At 52.6% G+C, this 26,049-nt stretch overlaps 2 protein-coding genes and 1 long non-coding RNA gene across 7 annotated transcripts; 2 read left to right on the forward strand and 1 right to left on the reverse strand.

Annotated features, from left to right (window-relative positions):
- Positions 1-16: 16 nt before the first annotated feature.
- Positions 17-3,816, forward strand: MRPL49 (mitochondrial ribosomal protein L49). Its single transcript, XM_058689607.1, has 4 exons — positions 17-155; positions 1,343-1,493; positions 2,297-2,421; positions 2,534-3,816. The coding sequence occupies exons 1-4, from the start codon at positions 78-80 to the stop codon at positions 2,678-2,680; spliced, it is 501 nt and encodes a 166-aa protein (XP_058545590.1). The 5' UTR covers positions 17-77; the 3' UTR covers positions 2,681-3,816.
- Positions 3,724-11,453, reverse strand: SYVN1 (synoviolin 1). Of its 5 annotated transcripts, none has more exons than XM_058689603.1 (16): positions 11,325-11,453; positions 10,190-10,338; positions 9,870-9,962; positions 9,626-9,778; positions 9,443-9,491; positions 8,929-9,032; positions 7,903-8,029; positions 7,703-7,802; positions 7,548-7,613; positions 7,336-7,452; positions 7,078-7,241; positions 6,672-6,800; positions 6,412-6,576; positions 6,139-6,325; positions 4,989-5,137; positions 3,724-4,915 (listed from the first exon to the last, which is right to left on the reverse strand). In XM_058689603.1, the coding sequence occupies exons 2-16, from the start codon at positions 10,319-10,321 to the stop codon at positions 4,809-4,811; spliced, it is 1,842 nt and encodes a 613-aa protein (XP_058545586.1). In that variant the 5' UTR covers positions 10,322-10,338; positions 11,325-11,453; the 3' UTR covers positions 3,724-4,808. The 5 variants fall into 5 exon arrangements, with proteins under 5 accessions (XP_058545586.1, XP_058545585.1, XP_058545584.1 ...); XM_058689602.1 differs by lacking the exon at positions 11,325-11,453 and adding an exon at positions 11,186-11,307; XM_058689601.1 differs by lacking the exon at positions 11,325-11,453 and adding an exon at positions 10,991-11,146.
- Positions 11,454-11,624: 171 nt separating this feature from the next.
- Positions 11,625-20,337, forward strand: LOC131488129 (uncharacterized). Its single transcript, XR_009250084.1, has 2 exons — positions 11,625-11,870; positions 18,662-20,337. It is a non-coding gene; the product is annotated as an uncharacterized LOC131488129 (long non-coding RNA).
- Positions 20,338-26,049: the final 5,712 nt, after the last annotated feature.

The following is a 26,049-nucleotide window of genomic DNA, read 5'->3' on the forward strand; positions in this document are numbered from 1 at the left end:
CGGGGCGGTGCGCCCCCGAAGGGGCGGAACCAGGCCGGTTGCGCGCGCAGAAGGCCAGTGTACGGGAGCGGTGCAAGATGGCAGCGTCCTTGTTCCGAGCTTCGCTGAGGGGCTGGAGAACCGGCGTCCAGCCGGGCTGCGGGCTACGGTGGCTGGTGAGGGCGCTGAGCCTGGAGGTGGGGGAAGAGGGCTGCGTGTGAGTCTGGTTGTTACTCCTGTAACCCTGGAGCTCACATACAAGGTTGAGAGGCAAGGTCGAGGTGCAGGGCTGACAACGCGCCCCTGTGTGTGGGGCTTGGATCCTGATTGGTGGACAGCTCGGGTTGGTCAGAACTGGGAGAGGCTACACATCATCGCTTGCTTCCTAATTTTAAAAAGGGATACCCGTTTCACAGGGTAGGGGTCGGCCCCAGATCTTTGGCGACACTTAGGGAACCTGGGGTTCATGATATACAGGCCACTTCATTCTGCTTGTAACCCCGGGGCCCATAAGGACTCCAGGATTATCTGTTGGAGGATGGAGAGACAGCGGAGAGTTACCTTAGTAATGTCTTAATTATTAATTAATGTCTTAATTTTTCCTAGATGGAAAAAGGTAATAAAATACCTTACTGTGTCATTGTAGGAATTAACTCAAAACAATACCCATAATACATTTAGTCCAATGCCTGGTGGTGTTTAGATGAGGCCAAAACGTTCCAGGTAAGCGAGGGTCACGTCAGATGATTGTGAGTGGCATTATCAAGATTGCTGAAAGTGCCTCATCCAGAACTAGAATATTTCAGCAGGATGTTTAGAGGAAACTTTATTTTTTTTTTTAATTTTTTTTTAATGTTTATTTATTTTTGAGACAGAGAGAGACAAAGCATGAACGGGGGAGGGTCAGAGAGAGAGGGAGACACAGAATCTGAAACAGGCTGCAGGCTCTGAGCCGTCAGCACAGAGCCCGACGCGGGGCTCGAACTCACGGACCGTGAGATCATGACCTGAGCCGAAGTCGGACGCTTAACCGACTGAGCCACCCAGGCGCCCCTAGAGGAAACTTTAAAATACTGAAAAATGCTGTATTGGTCAGACTGACAGTGATTTGGCTTTGGGTTTTGAGTCCCACAGAAATCCCAAGAGAGGCAGATGCTTCAGAGTGCCTGAACTTCTTTTCCAGTCCTACCTTTACCCTGGTAAACTGAAGTCTGATGCTTTCCTACCTCCAGTCTTTTATTTATCCCAGTATCTGCACCTGTAGTGTTTCTACCTACTGAAGTTCTGCCTCTCCTGTGGTGGGTGGGTGTATGGTGGCTGGGCCAGTAGAGCAACGGTTGTTTGCTTTTGATTTTGGCCGCAGAGCCAGACCCAGGGGCCTCCTGATTACCCCAGCTTTGTGGAGTCTGTGGATGAATACCAGTTTGTGGAGCGCCTGTTACCCCCTACCCGCATCCCGAAGCCCCCAAAGCATGAACATTATCCCACTCCTAGTGGCTGGCAGCCACCCAGAGGTGAGCTGGGTGATGGGGATGGCTTGGAAGCTACAGGGAACCCCCCCCTCCCCCCAGTGGTGTACTTCCCCAGCTGAGGCTCTGGATTCCCCAGTGGGTTCAGGACTTGTGTTGAAGGCACTCAGGGCTTAGCACCTATCTCATGTTCAAGGAGGGGCCTGGGAATGCAGCCCTGTTTTACTGGTACCCATCCATCAACGCTGTTGGGATGAGGTCTTCCCATTCAGGAACAGTGAAGCAAAGAGAGAAGACCCAAGAGCTGGGACCTCCATGCCCCGACTCCAGTAGGCCTCGTACCATAATTGAGAACATAGGTTGGGAGTTGGGCAGTGCTGGGTTCGAATTTGGCTCTGTTATTCATTGCCAGCGTGATCATTAGTCACTCAGTTTCTCAAAATGGAGATAATCTGCTCAGTACATAAAGCACTTAGCACAGAGCCCAGCATGCAGTAGGTAGGTGTTCAGTGCTTGTAAATCCCCATTTCTTTGTGCCAGAGATTCTTTGTGCCAGGGGAGAAGTGCAAGGATTGGCCCCAGATGAGGATCCAGGGAGGCATGGCCCTAACTTCGTTTCTTCTTGAGCACCTTCTGGTGCCGGGCCCTGTGTTGGGCCTGCGAGATTACCAGGGTGAACAATCTGGTCCTGGCTCTAAACTTAGGGAAAGAGCGGGTCTTCTGATCTGAAATCTAGAGGTGGCTTTGCCATTGGGTGCACTGACTCTGTGTAGACTGTGAGGGGAAGGGTGTTGGCTAAGGTGGCATAAAGCCTGGGGAGATTTGACTTCTCACTGTTCCTGTCACAGACCCCCCACCTAACCTGCCCTACTTTGTGAGGCGCTCTCGTATGCACAATATCCCTGTCTACAAGGACATCACACATGGCAACCGCCAGATGACTGTGATCCGAAAGGTGGAGGGGGACATCTGGGTAAGCGAGGGGATGGGTTAGGGCCTGATTCTGACCTTTTCAGGGCTGAAGGATGGGGAGTCTACTAGAGGGGACGGTCTGACCGGGCTTGATTTGTCCTCTCCCCACCCAGGCCCTGCAGAAGGATGTGGAAGATTTTCTGAGTCCACTGCTCGGGAAGACACCGGTCACCCAGATCAATGAGGTGACAGGTACCCTGCGGGTCAAGGGCTACTTTGACCAGCAGCTCAAAGCCTGGCTCCTGGAAAAGGGCTTCTGAGGCCCACCTGAGCAGCCTGCCTGACAGCGTTCCCCACAACTAGAGTCTGGGGTGGGGGCGGGCATGGGGGTGCCTCAGGAGGGAGATGGCTGTAGGACCAACCAGGACAGCAGGTATAAATGGCAGGGCTGAGAGCGTAGACGGGTTAAATGAGGGCTGAGGGCTTCAGAGCAGGCCTTGCTCACATTAAGGGGGAACAGGACCCTCTACACAGGGGCCAGCACTGGGGGCGGGCTGACATTGGACCCTGCCTTCATTGGAGCTCACTGGGCTCAGCTCTTCAAATTCTGGAGGTTGCTGACTGCCCCTCTGGGGGAATAGCCCAATCCAGTTCAGGGCAGGGTGGCACAGGGCAAACGCACTGAGCACCTGCCTTCCTTGGCCCTCAGACCCTCACTACCACAAATATCCTTAAGCCCTTGCTCCAGGCCAGACGTGGCTTGGTGGAGGCTACGGAGGACACAGGGAACTCAGGCGTGGGTCCTAGAGGTCTTCAGTTCCCAGCGCGGTCCTGGGTATAGGCATAAAGCACCCGTGTCAGTCCCTTGGCTCGTTCTTTTCACCCTTGGAGAAGGCGGCCCAGCGGCCTTTGCTCCATTCTAGGCCAGAGTTGGGCGTGACTAGGTTTCTAGCTCCAGGAAGCTAAGTGATTAGCTTTAGCTGGTCTGTCCACGAGGGGGTGCTTGGGAGATTCTAGCGGTCCAGCGCGGAGCAAGCCATCCTTGCCAGCTTCCTGACCTGGTGTCAGGGTGGTCAGGGCCTTTGCGGGAAGAAAGATGCTGGCCTTCTGCCCCTGTCATCATTCCCATCCCACTCTGGGCCCGTGGGCCTTCACACTTGCCCCGTCCTTGGGAGTTCTAAAAGCTTAACTCTCTGGGGCTTGGTTTCTTCATCTGGAAAATGGAGATACTGTTGTAATGGTTTAATGTCTAAAGAAACCGTCACCCCCCCCCCCCCCCCCCCCCCCCCGGGATTCTCCAGTCTACAGCCTGAGCAAGACGACCACTCCCGGCACACTGACCCCATGACACTAGCTCCACCGGTCATTAATGCAAGTCTTTATTTGGCGGTATATACAATTTAAGCTATTAAAATGTGTACAATATTTACAAATTAAATAATCATCTGAAACGGTCTCCAGCAACTCTTGTAACACAAAACCAAGGGAGAAAGAGACAAGGGCAGGCAGGCCTCAGCTCCTGTGGTCCCTACCTGGCCCAGTGCCTTTTCTAAACTGGAAAGACCAGGAGTCTGACACTCCTGCTCCTCTTTCCTAGGGTCAAGCATTCAAGTTCAAAGACAAAATTTAAGCCAAGAGACAATGGCAAGGAAGTAATTCCAATTCTTCTCAACTCAAGTTCTGTAAGTTGAGAAGTGGCCTTCCACAGATTCTGGGGCTTGCAGTGGTTCAGGGGCAGACACACGAGCCCTCAGCCTGGAGTGAGGCTGGGCAGTGGTTGCTGGGTGAGACCAGGAAGTCTCACTTTAGACAAACTGCAGGGAGAGGGGCACGGACACCTCAATGCTGCCCACCTGCTCGGCACGCCTTTCCCAGAGCTGTGCGGTTGCCACTAAGACGCAGAAACACCACAGGGCGTAAGTGACACAGCCACTGTCACAAAGAGCTTCTAGGGAGTTTAGGGTAAGAAAAGGGAAATCAGTACCAATCTTGGTGGGTGGCCCAGGAAGCAAGTTCCTGGCCTGCCTCCAGCTCTTAAAGTTCACACGTGGGATTGGGGAGCTAATACTGTTCAGCACTGAAGCGACTTCACACACACACACGCACACAAGTGGGCTTAGAAGGGCTGTCCCTTCTCCCAGAGGGGGGTAGAGGGCTTCTCAGAGACTGCCTTTCTGCCTTCACGGCCCCAGCAGAAAAGGGTGACGGGTTGGAAAGAAAGGCTGGGACTGACCCGAGATCCCCGTGGCTGCCGGGGACTGAAAGGGCTGGAGTCAACTGGGGCCTCAGGCTTCTTTCCACTCGGCCTAGGGGATGCCACCTCCTTTGTCTCAGAGCTGGGGGTTCTTACTCCCTGGTGCACACAGAGGGAGCTGGCACTTGGTGGCAGGACACGTTACAGCGAGGGCTGCTCAAGAGAGTGGAGGCAGGAGTAGGACTGGGGTCGTGTCAGTGGGCAACAGGGGACTCCAGCTTCTGCAGGCGGCGGCGGCGGAGCTCTGCGGCGTCAGGCTCCCCGTCCTCAGGCAGCTCCTCCGTGCCCACGGACTCGGGAGCTGGGGACAGAGTTCGGAAGTGGAACCCAGAGAACTTCCCTCCCAACCCCCACCCCACGCTCGCCGAGACTACCTGGAGGCTTGTCAGGTTCAGGGGCTGGTGGGGAGTCTCCTGGGGATGGGGTGGTGGCCTCCGAGCTGGGGACGCTGGTGGGGGTGGCAGCAGTGACGACTCCAGGGGTCTCCTCAGTGGGGCTGACTGAGGCGGCAGGCCGGGGGGGCCTAGGAGAGAAAAACGAGGGAGGTGAGGCCTGGACATGCTGGCATGATTGAGAAGATTCTGCGCTTGGTGAGCCTTGCAGGGTGGAGCCCGCACCTCTGCAGCCTCAGTCCGCAGCAGACGCGAGCGAGCGTGTGTGAGTTCTCGGGATTCCATACTACAGACTAAACTACGTGTGGGCAAGAATCGTTGGCCTGTTCACTGGTAAACGGCGGTCTCTAGCGGGGCGCCAGGCTCCTCACAGAGTTCCCACCTAAGATTTTCCACTGAAGAAAACCGTATTCAGGTAGCTCAGACTCAAACTCCCCTCCAAGCCTGTGCTCTGTGTGCCAGACACTCTGTGTGTGTGACCCGTGAATAGGAGCTAGGACCCTTCTATTCAATTAAAGTGACAGTGGTCACGAAGCAAATGAGTGGTGGGCACCATAACTTACACTTAGGCCAGGCTGGTCCTGGGTGACTTTTTGGGGGCGGGGGGAGGGGAAGAGCAGACGGAGGGCGAACGGGATTTGAAGCGGCCTCGGTGCTGACCGCAACAAGCCCAATGCCGGGCTCGAACTCACGAACTGTGAGATCGTGACTTGAGCTGAAGTCGGACGTCTGACTGAGGCACCCAGGTGCCCTTGGGTGACTTACGTGCGGTCTCAGATCAGGGGCAGTGTTTCCCGGGCACAGAGTCACCACATGTGAGAAAGGTGTATGTGATAAGCTAAAGCGCTGACGATTATGAGTGATCTGACTACAGGAAAATATAAAGGAGCACGATTCAAAGTCAACTCTCTGCTAATAATAAACACCAGCCCTCCTGAGACCCAGGCAGGCCCCCTGGAGCGAGAGGACAGAGGCATCAAGAAACCCAGAGATCCCGCTGCGCCTACACACAGGTGACGTGAACCAACAGGCATCACAGGGTGGCCGAAGAGAAAGGCCCGGGACCAGGGCAGGGGGCCTCGCTGGCAGCTCCAGGCTGCCGCCACGCACGCCGGCCCCCGTGCAGACGTACCCCAGGGAGGCCAGCACGGTGAGGTACTGGTTGATCTGCAGCATGGCGGCGTCCAGCAGGGTGTGGATGTTGCGCAGGCTCTGCAGCCGAGCCTCCAGGTGTTGCCGCTCGTGGCCCTCCAGAGCCCGCAGCTCCTCCGGAGTCAGCCCAGCAAAGCCCGCGGGGGGCACGGGCATCGGGGGGAAGGCTGGAGGGAGGGAGAGGCTCAGCCGGGGCGGCCTGGGCCCGACGCCCAAATCCCTCCAGATCAACCCCGAGGGCGGCTCGGTTTACCAAAGGGTGGAGGCAGTGGCATGCCCATCCAGGGTGGAGGGAAGGGGAAGCCCGGAGCGGGGCCGGCCTCGGGGGCGGGGGCAGAGCCAGGTGCCGAGGCAGAGGCGGAGGAGGCGGCGGCGGCGGCAGCTGTGGTCGTGGCTGCTCCGCTGGGCCGAGAAAGGGCTGGTACAGAGTGAGAACAGGAAGTTGGTGAGAGCTGAGGCCTCGGCTCTCCATTCCTCCCGCCCCCTGGCTGTCGCAGTAGCCAAAAGACTCACCTGCACTAGTGGGTGGAGGGGCCACAGCCTCTCCTGAGCTGGGGGGAGGCGGGACGGGTGGAAAGGGGCCCATGGGGGGCCACAGCGGGAACATGCCTGGAGGAAAGGGAGGCAGGAGGCCCTGGGGGACTGCAGAGAGAGGACGAGGCAATGAAGAAAGGTCCGGAGTGAGATAGCTCCGAATCACATGTGAGAGACTGGTTGTTAGGAACTCTGTCCCTGCTCCCACGGGCCTCTCTGAGCTCAGCACTGATGACACGTGACTTCAGTCCACGGAGGTCTCTTTCTATGACCCCCACCCCTACCCAGACTGAGCTTCTGGAGGATTCACCTCCGTGTTTCCCCTACCCAGCTCCGGGCAAGTACTCAACAGTGTGTTGGACGGCCAAATGAGGGGGCCACTCACAGTTAGGGGGCTGGGGCAGGAGTGGTGGGGGATGAGGGGCAGGTGGTGGCCCCTGATCCGCAGGTTCAGCGGGCGGTGGTGACTGGGTCGGCAGTGATGCCCGAAGGACGTCCATACGGCAGGTAGGGCAGGTCTGCTGCCGCTGGAACCAGGAGCGCAGGCAGCTGGGGGTCGAGACCAGGCGACGGTCGGCAAGTCCCCAGGAGCCTGCCTTCCAGAGCCCATCCCCTGCAGTCAGGCTCCCCGGGCCCCTCCCACCTGGTATGGAAAATGTGGTTGCAGGGCAGTCTCTTGGCGCCAGTCACCATCTCTTCTCGGCAGATGATGCAGACGTTGTCCGTTGCCTGGAGCTCCTCCGGGGTGGCATCTGGATACCTAGTGAGGACGGGCCAAGGGTATGTCCAGACCGGAAGTGGAGACAGAGGAACCTGGGGCGGAGCTAGGGAGAGCAGCTGGACCGACCCACTTACAGCGTGTTCATGTTGCGGATGGCTCGGCGAGACATGATGGCGTCTGTCACGGCCTTCTTGAACTGCCTGAAAGGAGAGTTGCAGTGGAAGTTGGGTGAGGGAGAAGAATCAGGTGTGGGGCAGGGGCAGGACGGGCTGGGCTGAGCTGGGCTTACCTCATGGCCAGGTACATAGGCCGGATGGCAAAGAGAGGGAAGGTGTGCACCTTGATCATGATAGTCATGAAAGCCATGTACAGCAAAACCTTGATGAAGCCTGGGGGGCAAGGGGAGGTGCAGAGAGCAGCAGTCACGGGGCCTGGGAGGCAGGGCTGGGGATGCTGGTCCAGGTCAGGGGAGGCCCAGGCTCTTCTCACCTGTAAACAGCTCCGTGTAGAGCATGTACACGGCCTTATTGTCCCAGGGGTTCTCGCTCTGGAGGTCCACGGAGTGCAGTACGTACTTGATGAAGATGGTCAGCACCATAGTCATCAGGATAGCATACTGGAGGGAGGAGGGGGCGCGGGGGCCTAAGCACACGACACCTCCTTGCTCCGGTCACCCTTTGCCACACCCAGGCCGCTACAGCAGAGTGCCACGACACAAGCGTGGTACTGGACACAGCTGGGGTCTTCCGAGCGCCTGCACTCACTAGCTGGTTTGACTTCTAGCAGCTCACCAGACCTCTCAGAACGTCAGACAGTTAGTTTGCCTGTCTGCCAAGTGACGGCATTAAACGTTCCTTAGTGACTACGTTGCTTTGCTGATTAAAAGACGCAGCCGGGGGCGCCTGGGTGGCGCAGTCGGTTAAGCGTCCGACTTCAGCCAGGTCACGATCTCGCGGTCCGTGAGTTCGAGCCCCGCGTCAGGCTCTGGGCTGATGGCTCGGAGCCTGGAGCCTGTTTCCGATTCTGTGTCTCCCTCTCTCTCTGCCCCTCCCCCGTTCATGCTCTGTCTCTCTCTGTCCCAAAAATAAATAAAAAACATTGAAAAAAAAAAATTAAAAAAAAAAAAAAAAAGACGCAGCCGGTGCTCAGCACGGGGTCTAGCGTGCGGTGAGCTGCTATCGCTGAACACCCCTCCCCACCTGTCCATCGAGCTAAGTGCTTCCGTCCCAATGACAGCCAGCTCCTCTGGCGTCGCCCTCCAGGAGGCCTTCCCTCAAGGAGGCCTTCCCTGAGCGTCGGGTCAGGGCTCCCCCGACGCACACGCCTCTTTCTGTGCCTCCCCGCTCTCCTAGACGTGAGAGCGCACGAGGCGGGAGCTGAGACTGACGGCTGCTCCTTGGTGGCCCGCACGGGCCTGGCCACAGAACAGGCGCCCGGGGAGGGGCTGTTGGGTTATCCGAGGCACACTCAGGGCCACCTCAGGCTCGTCCCCCCCGCCTCCCGAGCCAGTTTTACCTCAAAGCCAAACACCAGCTGCACAGAGGCCCCACGGGTCAGGATGCTGTGATAGGCATGGCTGACGAAGAGGAAGTCCAGGATACCCAGGAGGAACATAAGGGCTGTGGGGACCCCCCAAATAGGGGGTTGGTGGGGTCAGCCCAGGGACTGACAGCCACTTCCCGCTTTAAGACACCTCCCACCCTCAAGCCCTAGCCATCTAGTCAGGTGGCTTGACCCCGGCCCCCTGGGAGCTCCAGTTTTGCCTAGGAGGGTTTTAGAGCAGCCCGAGCTCCAGGTGAGGAGGCGAAGAGCTGAGGGGCTGGACAGTTGAAAAGCCCTGGGGTGGAACAGGGCAGAGAGGATGCAAATTAACTTCCCAAATTATCTTTCCTGTACAGCTGCGGGTCGAGGGGGAAGCCTGCGCTCTACGGCACGGGTCCGCAGTTCGTGACTTATCACGTTCCAATCCTCCACACCGCCTCTTACTCCCTCCAGCTCCCTCCTCTCCCTTCCCGTGGATCTCACTCACAGACGATGCGGCAGTGAAAGAGCCAGGAGATATTGGGGCTGCGTTCCATCTGAGGCAGAGCAGAAAGGGGGCCTGTCGGGAAGGCTGGGGCTCACCCCCCCCCCCAGCCTTCACTTCACAAGCCCACCTACCAAGCCACTCCCTGGCTCCCATCTGCTTTGAGAACCCCCTGACCCAACTCACAAAGTCCACACGGTCCTCAGCCAGCCAGTGGAAACACTTGAGGAAGAGAAGGAGAGTGAAGAGTGCGACAAAGCGGGGGCTGAAGTCGTCCCGAAAGACCGTGAAGGCCAGACAAGTCTCAGTGACGGCATACCAGGAACGTTCCAGAAGGTGCTGGGGATTGGGCAGAGAAGGACGAGGAATTCAAGACATTCTGCTTGCCCAGCTCCCTGGCCCTCACTTTTGGGAGTCGTGAACATCTTACCTCCATCTCTGCTGCCCTCAGCTGTCCAAAGAACACCTTGCCCATCACTTTGCCCAAGAGAAAGACAAGGACAAAGGCCTGGATGTAGAGGACCTAGGAGTGAGAAGAGGCTATGGTTTGAGGTCACTTTCTGCTCTGCTATGTCTGGGGCTCATGATTCCGGAACCTCCCTATGTCCCCGTCCCAATTCGTTCAAAGTTAGGCGGCTGGTGGCAGCTTCACGCCTCTCACGCTTACCTGACCCCTAGCTCCGCCCCCGTCTCAAGCAGACTCCTCCTTCCCTCCCAGGGAGCTCCTCCCACCCTGAGCCCTGAACTCACTGCCATGCTGGGGCTGGACTTGGTCAGGTACACCACGGTGGGGTAGAACTGGTGCTTGAGGTAGTAGGCATGAGCCACGACGGCCCCGGTCAGCGCCAGGCTGGCCGCCATCATCACTGCGGTGCGGAACATCGCTCCGGCCTGGAGACCTGCGTGGGGACAGGGAAGGAATAACCTGCGTGTTGCGCACACTCCGCAAACCCTGAACAGTGCCCAGCGCGCGATGTCACTAAACACCAGGGAGAGACACCCCCCCCCCCACCTCACCTCTCCCACACAATCATGACGTCAAATACAGCAAACGCCCCCCGCCCCCTCATTTTACGAACAAGAAAATGGAGGCTCAAAAGGGTTAAGCGATCAGAGTGGAGCAAGGCCTGGAGCCTGAGTCAGTTTTGTTTCAAATCTAGGGCTCTTTCCACGCCGCCTGCCAAGCCACCGCCTCCAGGGAGGAACGGGGAAAGGCAAACGTGTTGCAGGAAGGAGAACTGCTACCACGGGCTCTACCGTGAAGGTGATGGAGAGGATGCAAACGCAGAAATCTCCAGAAGCGGTTACGTGCCGCCTGGACTCGGAGAAGCCAGGCGCTGGGGGGCGCAGCCGGGCAGGCGACAGCGCCGGTGACAGCTCGGCCGGGGTGCGCAACCCCGCCGCGCGCCCCGCGGGAGCGGGCGGGATACGTCAGCCTGGAACCCTGTCGTCCCCCACCCGCCGGGGCAATGTCCACTCGGGGCACCGGAGAAACGGCCGACTGGAGGGATGCAGCGGCGGCACGGAGAGGGACCCGGGTCGCCCCCGCACCTGTAAGCTCCGGGAGCTGCGAACGTCGCAGGTGGGGCCCAGCCTCCGGAGAACGGCCGCACGGGAGCCTGAGGTCTACCGCCAGCTGACAAGCCGCAAGCGGGGCTGAGGGGGCGCGCCGACCCCGGAGACCGCAAGGGGAGGGCCCAGGTCCCGACTCCAACCACAACCCGGGCCCCACCCCGGCCGACTCACCAGGAGCCCAGCGCCGCGAGCCCGCTCAATCCCCGCGACTGCGGAGGCGGCCCCGGTTAACAACACTCCCCACCCCCTGCGAGCCGGAACTTCGGGGGAGAGACACCTCACTTCCGGCGGGGCGCGGCGTGGATCGTACCAAGTGCACCCTTCCTTTGGCCGCCCTGCGCACCGTCCGTGGTGCCGGGAGCGGTAGTCCCGCCACTGTATCTAGGCTTCGTGCCCACGGCCGGAGCGAAAGACGCGAGAGGTGGTCGGAGCGGAATAGGACAACCCGGGAGATAGTTGGAGTCCCCCCATCTATCAGTCAAAGATGGTATCGCCTCCGCCGCCGAGTGTACTCAACCTAGCGGAGGGCTCAGGCTCTCAAAGAGGCTGGAAGGTGGAGCTTCGTGTGGGCCGTACCACTTGGAAGGGGGAGTGTGCAAGGGACAAGCATTACGGGCTTAAGAGAAATAAAATGTTTTAGAGTCTCATTCCAGAAGATTTCGCAACAACTTCACAAATAAGAGGCTTCCTTGGAGAACTGGGTTCAGAAAAGAAAAATTTGCTTCTCCGCGATCACCCCCGATTTGTGTGGGAGTGAGTTGGGTCCCCGTGGCTGCTACTAATTGGCCTAGATAGAGTTACGCGGCCCAATAAGAAAAGGAAGGACATTTGCTGGCCTGTGGAAAGGGAAAAGCAGGTGAGCGGTTGCTAGGGACGGAAGGCAGCGTTGCCTAGGTCTAGGTCCAACCCCAGTGGGCGGACAGCTGGCAGGGTTGGGGGGTAGGGGGGGCGCAGTCCGTGGGCGGGTGATCTGTGTCTGCCCAGCGGGAACATTTGCTGCGCCACAAAAGAGAGGGGCAGCCTGATGTGTCTGGGATTTAGAAGGCAGACCTTTAATTCCGGCTAATGTTGGGATGGTGTTCAATGCAAAGGGATTGACTTCAGCTTCCCGGCGCCTACAGCTTTGCTCTCCTTGTGTTCAGCCCCGGGCCGTAATCGCAGCTACTACTGATCTTGGGCTGCGTAGTATTTGTTTGTGTCGCAGTCGCAGCCAACCCAGTCAGCTCGTTGACAGAATGAAGCCGATACACCCAATTTGTGCCTTGCGTTGTCCTCCGTCGCATTTAACATCCAAGCACTACAGTTTATGAGCTAGAAGGTGCTATACTCATTTTGGACTTGGGACTGTTGATGTTCAGAGATTTAACAAGACCTGTCCTGGGATTGGCATCGGGTGTGTCTGATTCTAGATTCCCGTGCTGTTGGTTGGCCTCATCACCTTCACCACCTCCCCAACTGTCCTGACCAATTTAGCTGTCACAGAGTTGGCTCCCCCGCGAGGCCATCTATTACTTTCTAGTGACTAAAACCAATGGTCAGCTTTCGGTTCTCGCCCGACTCGATCTCTTTCCTCTTGTAAAAAGTCTCCTCCTTCAACTTCTGTGATCCCACAGGCCTCTGCTTTTCTCTCTGGCTGTACATCTGCCCCTTTCCTCCCTCTGTCCTTTTATTAAATGTCGGTGTCCACGTTGGCCCCTTCTGTTTGTTTTGTGTACATAATGTCCTCTGCTCCTGTGGATTCCATTTCCCCACCCAAGTGCTGATGACTCCCACGTCTGGTCTTTACTAGAATATCTCCTGTTTTTAAAACACTTCAGTGTCCCTAGTCATCCCCTCTTACCCGGCTCCGGAAACGTGGGCATCTTGTTCCCCTGTCCCTCTCCATCTGTCCCCACATCCCCACTGGTAAATAAGTCATTCATTCAGTTGTCTGCGAATATGTGTCAGATGCAGCCTGTTCTAGGAACTTAGGATGTCCGTGAACAAAACACAGATCTCTGCCTTTTTGACGTTTTATTCTAGTAAATGTGCTGGGTGATAGACAATACGCATGATGTAAGTGAATTCTCTACTACGTTGGGAGGCAATGAATAATAAGTGCTCTAGGCAAAAAAAAAAAAAAAAAAAAAAAAGAGCAGAACAAAAGGGGGTCAGGAGTGCGGTAGGGTGCTCGAAGCAGGTTGCCATATCAGTGAGAAGCTGGACAAAGACTTGAAGGAGGTAGAGGCGTGAGCCAAGTGGATATCTGGGTAAAGAGTTGCAGCTAGGTAAGAGTCAACCTGTCCTGGTTTGTTGGAGGACGTGGGTGTGGCCAGAGTGGAAATAGCAAAAGGGTAAGGAGGAGGAGGAGGCAGAACCAGATGGCATTCGCCATTACCAGGACCTTGGCTTTTACTCTGAGTGGCATGAGGAGCCATGAGCAGAGATGTTGTAAAAGGCTCTACTTAGGTAAGAGGGTCACTCTAGCACCTGTGCTATTGAATGGAGTGGGGTTGCGGGCAAAGGTGAGAGCGGGGGGGAAAACAGGAGGCTCTTACGGTAAATTACTCAAGAGATGAAGTCCTGGGGGGTGGGGGGCACCTGGCTGGCTCAGTCGGTTAAGCCGCCGACTTCGGCTCAGGTCATGATCTCGAGGGTTCAGGTCATGATCTTGCGGTCCATGAGTTTGAGCCCTATGTCGGGCTCTGTGCTGACAGCTCAGAGCCTGGAGCCTGCTTCCGATTCTGCGTCTCCCTCTCTCTGCCCCTCCCCTGCTCAGGCTCTGTCTCTCTCGCTCGCAAAAATAAATAAACATTAAAAAGAGAGAGAGAGAAAGATGAAGTCCTATTGAGTCTGCCTCCGAAGTGTTTCCATCGCCATCTCCTGGTCTTCTTGGTCCAGGCTGTCACCATCTTATGCCTGGTCCAGTTTAACAGCCACCCGACTGGTCTCCTTTCCTATTCTCTGCTCTCCACTTATTGCCCCTACAATGGCCAGAAAGATCTTCTGACACCTCCGTTCACGTCTTGTCTCCTCTCCCCACGCTCTGCCTGTCAGGCATATGCCCTATTTGTGGGGACCCCAGAAGTGTCGTGCGTATAACTTGCCCTGTTCCTGATCCAATAAGCGAATTTAGTAAGGTTACAGGATAGAAAATCAATGTACAGAAACCCACTGCATTTCTATACACCAATAATGAAGCAACAGAAAGAAATTAAGGCAGCAATCCCATTTAAAATTGCACCAAAAATAATAAAATATCTAGGAATAAACTTAACCAAGGAAGCGAAAGACTTGTACTCTGGAAAACTACGAAATGTTGATGAAAGAAATCGAAGATGATACAAGTGGAAAGATATTTCATGCTCAGGGATTGGAAGAACAAATATTGTTAAAATGTCCATAGTACCCAAAGCAATCTACAGACTTAATGCAATCCCTATCAAAATACCAACAGCATTACTCACAGAACTAGAACAAATAATCCTAAAATTTGTATGGAACCACAAAAGACCCCAAATAGCGAAAACAATCTTGGTAAAGAAAAACAAAGCTGGAGGCATCACATTTCCAGATTTTAAGTTATACTACAGGCTGTAGTAATGAAAACAGTGTGGTACTGACACAAAGATAGACACATAGAGGGATCCCTGGGTGGCGCAGTCAGTTAAGCGTCTGACTTTGGCTCCAGTCCTCAGGTCATGATCTCAGCACAGAGCCTGCTTTGGATCTTCTCTCTCTCTCTCTCTCTCAAAAATAAATAAACATTAAATAAATGGAAAGATATCTGATATCTATGGGTTATAGGACTTAATATTGTTAGATGGCATGGTCCCTAAAATTGATCTAAAAATTCAGCAGTCCCTGTCAAAATCCCTGCTGCCTTCATCGCAGAAATTGATGAGATCTTCAAATTCATGTGGAAATGCGTGAGACCCCCAATAGAGAAAACATTCTTAAAAAGGAAGAAGAAAGTTGGAGTACTCATACTTCCTGATTTTAAAAACTTACTACAAAGCTACAATAAGCAAGATTATGTAGTAATAGCAAAAGGATAGACAAAGAAGGGGAGTAGAATTAAAAGTCCAGAAATAAGCATATACATTTATAGTCAGTTGATTATCAACAACACGATGCAGTGGAGGAAAAGTAGTCTTGTCAACAAATGGTTCTGGGAACCTTACCTCACACCATACACAAAACATTAGCTCACAATGGATCAAAGACCTAAATGTAAGACCTGGAACTATAACAGTCTTAGGGAAAACACAGGCATAAGTCTACATGACCTTGGGTTAGATAATGGTTTCCTGGATATGACATCAAAAGCATCGCAATGAAAGAAAACCTAGCTACATTGGACTTCATCAAAACTTAAAACTTTTGTGCTTCTAAAGACAGCATCAAGAAATTGAAGAGACAACCCGCAGAATAACAGACAAGATTTGCAGACCATATATATATCTGATGAAAGACTTGTATCTAGAATATAAAAAGAATCCTTCCAACTCAATAATAAAAAGGCAGATAACCCACTTCAAAAATGGCAAAGGAGTTGAACAGAAATTTCTTTCAAAGAAGAAATGGCCAATAGGCACATGAAGGAAATGCAAACCAAAACCACAATGAGATCACTTCACGCCCAGATGGTTATAATAAAAAAGACACATACAAAAAGCCCCATAATAACAAGTATTAGCAAGGATGTAGAGACATTGGCGCCTTCACGCAGTTCTAGCAGGGGAAAATAGTACAGGTCCTTTGGAAAACAGTTTGGCGTTTCCTCAAGAAAATGAACGGAGAGTTACCCTATGATCCCGCAGTGCCACTCCTGGTTACATCCCCAGGAGAAGTGAAAATGTCTGTTCACATAAACACTTGTACATGAGTGTTCGTAGCAGCATTATTCAACCTAGCTGAAAAGTGGAAACCCAAAGGTCCGTGAACGGAGAAACAAAATGTAACATATCTATCCGATGGAGTATTATTCAGCTATAAAAAGGAACGAAGGGCTGATTCATGCTATAACACTGATGAACCTTGAAAACATTATGCTCCGTGAAAGAAGCTAGACATGTCGTATCATTCCATTTCTGTTAAATATCTGGAAGAGTAAAGTCCACATAGACAGAAATTTAATGGATGCCAGGGGCTGGATTGGGAAATGGGGAGCGATGGCTAATGGATATGGGGTTGCCTTTGGGGGTGATAGAAACGTTCCGGAATACATACCAGTAACGGTTGCCCGACTTGGTAACTATACTTAAAATCGCTGAATTGTACACTTTCAAATGGTGAATATTATGGTATGTGAATTTTACCAATGAAAAAGTCAAGGAAACAACAAAGTAGAAATTAATAAAATAAGTAAAGCTGAACTAGAGATTAACAAAGGTGAAAGCTGGTACTTTGAATTCGCTAATCATAAGATCTGTAGAGGCTGCTTTTAGGCAACAGGCTTCAGCAGTGGGAACCTGAGAAAGGTAGAAGGGGCCCACCGTGACCACCTATCAGGTGCCACACCTCAAAATACCCATAAGCCCTAGCTGACCAAGGGGCTGCTTACAACCAGTCATAGGCACCGAAAAGAAAATTCCATACGAACCTCCCCTACCTCCTGACCTCCTCCCCTTAACTACAGCCCCCCACCCCCGCTTCCAGGCAGACAATCTCTTTGCTGTCCTGCCCTCCTTCCCTTGCAGTGTATTCCATGAACTTCTAACTCCTTTGTTCTGCCTTGGGTGAATTCTTTCACCTCTGAGACACCAGCCTCCACCTGATCGGTCACCCCCCCCCCCAAGATAGACTGCTGTCAAGACTGATCAAAAAAGGGGGCACCTGGGTGGCCCAGTCAGTTAAGTGTCAGACTTCAACTCGGGTCATGGTCTCGCGGTCCGTGAGTTCGAGCCCCGCGTCGGGCTCTGTGCTGACAGCTCAGAGCCTGGAGCCTGCTTCGGATTCTGTCTCCCTCTCTCCCTGAACTTACCCTGCTCACGCCCTCTCACTTTCTCAAAAATAAATAAAACAGTTTTTAAAAAAATTTTTAAAAAGACTGATAAAAAAAAGAGTTGAGGTCCAAGTAATATAAAGAATGGAAATCAGAAATAACCACAGACACAGCAGAGGTTTTAAAATAATATAAATAGAGTAGGTGGCATTTTATGGCAATACATTGGAAAACTTAGGTGAAATGGACAATTTCTGGAAAATAAAAGATGTGCTAAAACTGAGAACAAAAATAGACCAATAAATATTTTTAAGATGAGTCAGTAGTTAACTATCTCCATTCCTCCTCCTGAGATACAGACAACACAAGACTTTATTAGGCCCAGAGGGTTAACAAGCTCAGGACTGTAAAACTCTCAATTCTTCTCCGAATGGACCTAAAATTTCAATCTAGATCAAAAAGGTTTTTTGGTGGAATTGAAGGGTTTCTTTTAAAATGTATATATACAATCTGGGTGCCGGGGTGGCTCAGTCGGTTAAGCGTCCGACTGCGGCTCGGGTCATGATCTCACGGTTCATGGGTTCGAGCCCTGCGTCGGGCTTTGTGCTGACAGCTCAGAGCCTGCTTCGGATTCTGTGTCTCCCCCTCTCTGCCCCTCCCCTGCTCATGCTCTGTCTCTCAATAATAAATAAACATTTAAAAAAAAAAAGGATAAATTGAGTTCAGTGTCACTGCCATGAAAAGTTGTCCACCCTATGTTATTATGGAAAAAAGAGATTGTATAATGGTTATACAATAAGATTTCAGTTTTGTGAACCGAGGGGGAAAAAATCCCTTAAAATATCCGCAGGGATATTCACCAACTAGTCCTGGTGGTGATGTGGGTGGAAGGTAGCGATAGGATTGTGTCTGTGTTTATGGGTCAGACATTTCTGTAAGGTTTGAATTTTTCACCAAGAAAGGGGATTCCTTTCATACACAGGAAAATAAATAAAGGTTTAAAAACAAAGGCAGTAGCAATTCCAGGTCGCTGGGAGCTGGGTGGCCAGGTGAGCCCGAAGCTTCGTGGAGAAGGGCACCATTGACAATCTGGAGGACAAGCAGCCTTCAGGTCAGAGACTCGAGCCGCCTGCCCACAGGCACATCCGACCCTGGGTCGAGTTTTGTTTGACCTGCGCAGCACTGACAATTTTTATAAATTAGTCGTCGTTGCTTAAAATATATGATTTCACACAAGAAGTAAGGATTCCTGGCTTCTCCAGGAGCCTCACGGGGCCCACCTCCCCAGTGAGAGCTGCTTCCCGTCCCCAGTGGCCAAGTTCACTCTTGCTCATTACCTGTCCCAGCTCCTTGGGCATTGGCTTCCTTACCTGAGGCAGGCGTCGAAATGGAGACAATTCTCGGCACTCCTTGACGAGCGATGCCCACTCCTCAACTCAGCTGGGTATCGGCTCCAGGGGCCACACGTCAGGAATTCCTCCCATCATTTATCTGACACGCATTTATTCAATTCTGTTTCTTCTATGGAGCCCCTGCCCGTGTGAAAAGGAATGAAAGGAAACCTCATTAGAAGGGAGCCAGGAGGCCAGCAGGGGGAGCTCTCACGCCCAACATTAGCTGTCAACTGCGGAGCCAACGGGGAGGGAAGGAACTCGGGAGCGATAGGTACTGCTTTTACTGACCATCCCAGCGGGAGGAAGGCACATTTCTTCTTCCTCCAGCCACAGCCCAGCCAAGGACAGACAGTCACAGCTCAGCCACTGAGAAGCCACCATACGTCAAGCTCCCCGTTTATGACTCCCGACGCCCCACTTGCCTCTATCAAAGAATGGCCCTCTCCTTTGTTCGGGGACTTGCCTGCGGTTTTACCGCGGCGGCTCGCTCGTCCCGGATTGTAAATTCTCAGCGATTCCCGAGCAAGCCCATCCTTTGCTGGGAAAACAGCTGGCTGTGCCGGATGATGCCACATGGGGGAGAAAAGAGTTGTGCGCTCCACTCAGCCTTGCCCAAACTGCAAAACTGTGAGGAATGAAACGGCGGTTGTTGGTGCAAACCTTTAGGTTTTAGGGTGGTTTGTTTCACAGCGATAGACGGCCCAAAGAGTGGGCATCATACCCGGTTTATCTCCCCGTTCCCAGCCCCAGGTCCAGGGCCTGGTACAAAACAAGAGCTCAGTGAATATTGAAGGAGGAAATAAGCAAACGTTTGGGTAGATGAATAGATGGGTGGATACGTGCATTGTCTTGGGCCTGATGGCCCTGAAGTGGTCGGTTCTGGCCGAATCAGGGACACAGAGGGCAGCAGCTTCGTGGAGAAGCGAGGGGACAGTCCCTGTTGAGATTGTTTGAAATCATTTCCTCCTGCACAGGGTTCCAGTCAGAGCCACTTGAGGTGGCATACCACAGGCAGTGGGGACGCGGCTGTTCCAGTGAGATGACACTGCCATCCAGGGGCCTGGAAGGCTCCGCGGTGCCACGGTTTGGGAAGCACAGGGACAGAAGGAATACCTGGGGGGGGGGGGGGGGCAGGGGCGGGGCTCTATTTCACTGGGTTCCAGAGTTAAGTCTCCCATGGTTGCCATGGAACAGCTGAAGCATATGTGGTTTTTTTTGTTGTTGTTGTTTTGCTCTGTTTGGCTTCGTTTTATCATTCCAACCTCTGCAGTCCAAGAAGGCAGCTGGAAGGAGCCTGGGACAGCTGCCACGTGAGCCAGATGGCTACACCCGCTTCCACTCCCTGCTCTGACAAAGGCCTTCCCAACCGGACATTCGGATTCCCGCGTGGTCGGCTTCAGCCCGCCTCCCCCCCACCCTTCCTCATCCACTTTGTGTTGTCATCAAGCTCACTTTGTCCTCGTGTCACCCAACTCTGCTGGTCTCTTTGGCAAAGGTCTCTTCTCTATGCTTTTCTTCTCCCGTTTGCCCGGAAAATCCCTAGGGCTCGTCTGAGACACTGCCAAGGATCGGCTGTAAACCCAAATGAATCTCTCCCTCCTCTTGGTGCCTGTGAACACAATCTCATATGACCCCATATTGTAATGGTTCCCGCGTCTGTGGCCTCCGTCGGCACAGGGTTTGGAATAGTGAAAACTGCTCCCCTGTGGATGCTGCAAATCGTAAGGATTATCACACAGCCCGTGTGTGCTGAGCTCTGACTGGATGCCAGGCGTGGTTTTAATTCTTACAACGGTCCCACGAGCCAGGTTCTGTGATCACGCATGGTTCGTGGACGAGGAGACCGAGGTACAGAAAGACTGAGCAACTCGCCCGAGCTTTGCAGAGCTGCTAGGGAAACACAGTCAGCCCCGAAACCCAGGCAGGGTGGCCCCATAGCCCTGTTCTCACCCCTCTTACTTTGTACCTTGTCCATTTTCTCAATCCCCGTCCTGTGACAAGCTGCCGTCGTTTTTTGTTTGTTTGATTTTATTTTTTTAATTTAAAATTTTTTTTAATTTTTTTTAACATTTATTTATTTTTGAGACAGAGAGAGACAGAGCATGAACGGGGGAGGGGCAGAGAGAGAGGGAGACACAGAATCCGAAGCAGGCTCCAGGCTCCGAGCCGTCAGCCCAGAGCCCGACGTGGGGCTCGAACTCACAGACCGCGAGATCGTGACCTGAGCTGAAGTCGGACTCCTAACCGACTGAGCCACCCAGGCGCCCTATTTGTTTGTTTTTTAAAGTAAACTCTAAGCTGAACGTGGGGTTTGAACTCATGACCCCAAGATCAAGAGTCGCATGCTCTACTGACTGAGCCAGCCAGGCACCCCGAGGTGCCATTTTATGTATTTATTTATTTATTCATTTTTTTATCAAATTATTTTTCAGTTTTTATTTATTTATTTTGAGAAAGAGAGAGAAGGAAAGAACAAGTGGGGGAGGGGCAGAGAGAGTGGGACAGAGGATCTGAAGCAGGCTCTGTGCTGACAGCAGAGAGCCCGACGCGGGGCTTGAACTCACCAACTGGGAGATTGTGACCTGAGCCAAAGTTGGATGCTTAATTGACTGAGCTGCCCAGGCGCCCCGCAAGTTGCCATTTTATTGCTGAGAAAGTAAAAGCTCAGAGGGGCTAGGGAACTTAGCCAGAGTCACCCTGCTGGGTGTCTCTGAGTCCTGGCCAAGCCAGGACTCTGTCTGGTTCCCCAATACACCTTAGCAGTTCTTGTGAGCCAACAGGCCCCACCGTCCGGACCCAGGTCCCCTGGGGCCTGTGGTGAATTACGCCCCTAACCCAAGCAGTGTCTGGGCTAAGCCTTTCCCCACAGTCTCTGGGAAAAGCCAGGGAACAGTCACCACCAGGCTAGACAGCCTGAGTGTCATCGGAGGGCAGAGCAGAGACCGGGAGCCATGTCGTAATTCTGAAGGCAGGCCCTGAGGGCAACTGTAAAGGGACGTAGAATACAGGGGTGGGCTAAGGACAGGTCCAGGGACAGCACCTCTTACACAAATGTACCAAAAAAGGCATTAGGGGTGGGGCACCTAGGTAGCTCAGTCAGTTAGGCATCCAGCTCAGGTCATGATCTCATGGTTTGTGGGTTCGAGCCCTGAATCAGGCTCTGTGCTGACAGTATGGAGCCTGCTTGGGATTCTCTCTCTCCCTCTCTCTCTGCCCCTCCCCTGTTTATGCGCTCTCTCTTTCTCTCTCAAAAATAAATAAATAGGGGTGCCTGGGTGGCTCAGTCGGTTGAGCGTCGGACTTCGGCTCAGGTCATGATCTCGCAGTTTGTGGGTTCGAGCCCCGCATCGGGCTCTGTGCTCACAGCTCAGAGCCTGGATCCTGCTTCAGATTCTGTGTCTCCTTCCCTCTCTGCCCCTCCGCCATTTGGGCTCTGTCTTTCTCTTTCTCTCTCAAAAATAAATAAACATTAAAAAAAAATAAACTTTAAAAAAAAAAAGGAAGGTATTGGGGGCAATAAGGTGATGGCTTGGGCAATGAGCGAGCGCTCAGCCGATCAGCACACGTTTATAGGGCCTGTTATGTGCCAGGCACAGGGCTCTGTGCTGGGGGCTTGGTAGAGAACCAAAAGACACTTCCTGCCCTCATGAGCCTTCTCGCCTGGTGCAGGGAATTTGGGACACACACTTTTCCTTCTGCCGCTCTCCCATCAGAATGGACGGGGTTTCCCTCCTGCCGTTCATTCAGTCGTTTCTTTATCCAACAAGTATGTACTGAGTGCCCACCATGAGCCAGGCCTTGTTCTAAGTGTGGAGAACGCATTAGTGAGCAAAACAGATAAAGGTCCCACCTCGTGGAGCTTCCGGTCGATAGGCAACAAAGAAACAAGGAAACACATAGAGAAGTGTTGACTTTGGGAAATGAGGAGGGGAGGGGAGGGGGAGCAGATGAGGAGGACCCAGAGGGTCTGAAAGGAGGAGAGACTGTCCTTCTATCCCCGCAGAGGGTGTACGCAGAGATGTGGGCTCGGGAGATCCAGGAGGACAAGGGAATGAGCGTGGGAGGTTGGAGGCTCGAGAAGTCACGACCAGTTATCTCAGAAAGAGGGACAGCGGGGGTGGGGGGCACCTGGGTGGCTCAGTCGGTTAAGCTTCCGACTTTGGCTCCGGTCGTGATCTCGTGGTCTGCGGGTTCAAGCCCCATGTCAGGCTCTGTGCTGACAGCTCAGAGCCTGAAGCCTGCTTTGGATTCTGTGTCTCCCTCTCTCTCTCTGACCCTCCCCCACTCTCTCTCTCTCTCTTTCTCTCTCTCTCTCTCTCTTTCAAAAATAAATAAACATTAAAAAAAAGAAAAAAAGAAGGATGGGATCCACACAGACAAACACAGGAGAATGTAAGGAGGTGTGTGCCCAGAGACTCCCGTGGCCCAAGTTCACAGTCAAACAGCCTTCCGCTTATCATATTTGCTTCTCCTCAGGTGCAGGTACCTCGTAGACGGGTGAATGGGTTCAGCCAGGGCGTGGTGCTTCTGGGAGGTGTCCATGCGTTCTGGATACTCGTCTAGGCAAGAGGTGGCCCCTCATTCTCCTCCCCTTGAGTGGGCGCTGGGCTGGGTCATTCACTTCTAATGAGTAAATGGTGGCTGAAAAGTGTGACATCCAGTCACAAGAGGCACTTTGGCTTCCTGCTTGCCCTCTGTCTTGGGTCACTCACTCTGGGGGAAGCCACTTGCCATGGCGTGCAGACACGCAGGCAGGACCACAGGGTCGGAGCTGAGGCCCTGCAGCCCACAGCCATGAGAGTGAGCCCCCAGGGAAGGGGACCCTCCAAGCAAGTCTTCAGATGATGGCAACTCAGGCCGACATCTTTTTGATTGATTGATTGATTGATTGATTGGCATCTCTCTCTTTTTTTAAATTTAATTTATTTTTAAAATCTCCATCCAAGTTAGTTAGCATATAGGGCAACAATGATTTCAGGAGTAGATTCCTTAGTGCCCCTGACCCATTTAGCCCATCCCCCCTCCCACAACCCCTCCCGTAACCCTCAGTTTGGTCTCCGTATTGAAGAGTCTCTTTTGTTTTGTCCCCCTCCCTGTTTTTATATTATTTTTGCTTCCCTTCCCTGATGTTCATCTGTTTTGTCTCTTAAAGTCCTCATATGAGTGAAGTCATAGGATTTTTGTCTTTCTCTGACTAATTTCGCTTAGCATAATACCCTCCAGTTCCATCCACGTGTTTGCAAATGGCAAGATTTCATTCTTTTTGATTGCCGAGTAATACTCCATTGTATCTATATACCACATCTTCTTTATCCATTCATCCATCGGTGGACATTTGGGCTCTTTCCATACTTTGGCTGTTGTCGATAGTGCTGCTATGAACATGGGGGTGCATGTGTCCCTTCGAAACGGCACACCTGTAGCCCTTGGGTAAATGCCTAGTAGTGCCATTGCTGGGTCGTAGGGTAGTTCTATTTTTAGTTGTTTTTTTTTTTTTAACGTTTATTTATTTTTGAGACAGCGAGAGACAAAGCATGAATGGGGGAGGGTCAGAGAGAGGGAGACACAGAATCTGAAACAGGCTCCAGGCTCTGAGCCATCAGCACAGAGCCCGACGCGGGGCTCAAACTCACGGACCGTGAGATCGTGACCTGGGCCGAAGTCGGTCGCTTAACCGACTGAGCCACCCAGGCGCTCCCTATTTTTAGTTTTTTGAGGAACCTCCACACTGTTTTCCAGAGTGGCTGCACCAGTTTGCATTCCCACCAGCAGTGCAAAAGAGATTCTCTTTCTCCGCATCCTCGACAAATCTGTGGTTGCCTGAGTTGTTAATGATAGCCATTCTGACTGGCGTGAGGTGGTATCTCAGTGTGGTTTTGATTTGTATTTCCCTGATGATGAGTGATGTGGAACATCTTTTCATGTGCCTGTTGGCCATCTGGATGTCTTCTTTGGAGAAGTGTCTATTCATGTCTTTTGCCCATTTCTTCACTGGGTTGTTTATTTTTTGGGTGTTGAGTTTGTAAGTTCTTTATAGATTTTGGATACTAACCCTTTATCTGATATGTCACTTGCAAATATCTTCTCCAATTCTGTCGGTTGCCTTTTAGTTTTGCTGATTGTTTCCTTTGCTGTGCAGAAGTTTTAATTTTGATGAGGTCCCAATAGTTCATTTTTGCTTTTGTTTCCCTTGCCTCCGGAGATGTTTCGAGTAAGAAGTTGCTGCGGCCAAGGTCAAAGAAGTTTTTGCCTGCTTTCTCCTCGAGGATTTTGATGGCTTCCTGTCTTATGTTTAGATCTTTCATCCATTTTGAGTTTTTTGTGTGTGTCTGGTGTAAGAAAGGGGTCCAGGTTCATTTTTCTGCATGTCGCTGTCCAGTTTGCCTAATACCACTTGCTGAAGAGACTGTCTTTATTCCATTGGATATTCTTTCCTTCTTTTCAAAGATTAGTTGGCCATATGTTTGTGGGTCCATTTCTGGGTTCTCTATTCTGTTCTATTGATCTGAGTGTCTGTTTTGTGCTAAGCTCCGGCTGACATCTTGATTGCAAACCTCACGAGAGATGGTGAGTCAGGACTTTTAGCTCTGTTGCTCCTGAAGTCCTAACCCATGGAACAGAGAGGGAGTAAATTGCTTTTTTTTTTTTTTTTTTTAATTTTTTTTTTTCAACGTTTTTTATTTATTTTTGGGACAGAGAGAGACAGAGCATGAACAGGGGAGGGGCAGAGAGAGAGGGAGACACAGAATCGGAAACAGGCTCCAGGCTCCGAGCCATCAGCCCAGAGCCCGACGCGGGGCTCGAACTCACGGACCGCGAGATCGTGACCTGGCTGAAGTCGGACGCTTAACCGACTGCGCCACCCAGGCGCCCCGTAAATTGCTTTTTGATCGAAACCACAAAGCTCTGGGATAATTTTTCTACAACAACAGGTAACTAATACACCAAGTGTCTTTGACAGAGGGGCCATCGGAGGGCAGGCTCCCATCTGTTTATGCAAGAACCCAGGCTCCTTCCACTTTGTGTCTCTGCCATCCCCTGGGGGCCCACGGAGTGCCCTGGAGACCCTCTGCATTTGGCCGGAAGTCAGGGATATAGAAAGTGAGGGAGATTGTTAGGGAGCTATTTAAATGCCACACCTGGTAGTGAATAATAAAATACAACGAAACATGGGATGAGGAAGTGACATTTAAAATGGAAGCGAAGGGGCGCCTGGGTGGCACAGTCGGTTAAGCGTCCGACTTCAGCCAGGTCACGATCTCGCGGTCCGTGAGTTCGAGCCCCGCGTCGGGCTCTGGGCTGACGGCTCGGAGCCTGGAGCCTGTTTCCGATTCTGTGTCTCCCTCTCTCTCTGCCCCTCCCCCGTTCATGCTCTGTCTCTCTCTGTCCCAAAAATAAATAAAAAACGTTGAAAAAAAAAAATTAAAAAAAAAAAAAAATGGAAGTGAAAGAGGGGCGCCCGGGTGGCTCAGTCAGTTAAGCCTCCGACTTCGGCTCAGGTCACGATCTCACAGTTTGTGAGTTCAAGCCCCGCGTCAGGCTCTGTCCTGACAGTGCGGAGCCCAGAGCCGGCTTTGAGTTCTGTGTCTCCCTCTCTCTCTGCCTCTCCCCCCGCTCATGCTCTGTCTCTGTCTCTTTCTCAAAAATAAATCAACGTTAAAAAAATTAAAATTGTGAAATACTTGATATGTACAAAATAGTTGTCAAATGTACAT

This window comes from Neofelis nebulosa, chromosome 10 (assembly GCF_028018385.1).
Source record: "Neofelis nebulosa isolate mNeoNeb1 chromosome 10, mNeoNeb1.pri, whole genome shotgun sequence".
In the NCBI taxonomy this organism is placed as follows: domain Eukaryota; kingdom Metazoa; phylum Chordata; class Mammalia; order Carnivora; family Felidae; genus Neofelis; species Neofelis nebulosa.

Bases quoted from the DNA above. Each gene is read 5' to 3' on its own strand.
- MRPL49 (XM_058689607.1), top strand. From the start codon at position 78: ATGGCAGCGTCCTTGTTCCGAGCTTCGCTGAGGGGCTGGAGAACCGGC. The intron at 1,494-2,296 runs GTGAGCTGGGTG...TTCCTGTCACAG, and splicing joins TGGCTGGCAGCCACCCAGAG to ACCCCCCACCTAACCTGCCC. The intron at 2,422-2,533 runs GTAAGCGAGGGG...CTCCCCACCCAG, and splicing joins AGGTGGAGGGGGACATCTGG to GCCCTGCAGAAGGATGTGGA.
- SYVN1 (XM_058689603.1), bottom strand. From the start codon at position 10,321: ATGTTCCGCACCGCAGTGATGATGGCGGCCAGCCTGGCGCTGACCGGG. The intron at 9,033-9,442 runs GTGAGTGAGATC...GGGTCCCCACAG, and splicing joins CTTTCACTGCCGCATCGTCT to CCCTTATGTTCCTCCTGGGT. The intron at 8,030-8,928 runs GTAAAACTGGCT...TCCTCCCTCCAG, and splicing joins AGCTGGTGTTTGGCTTTGAG to TATGCTATCCTGATGACTAT.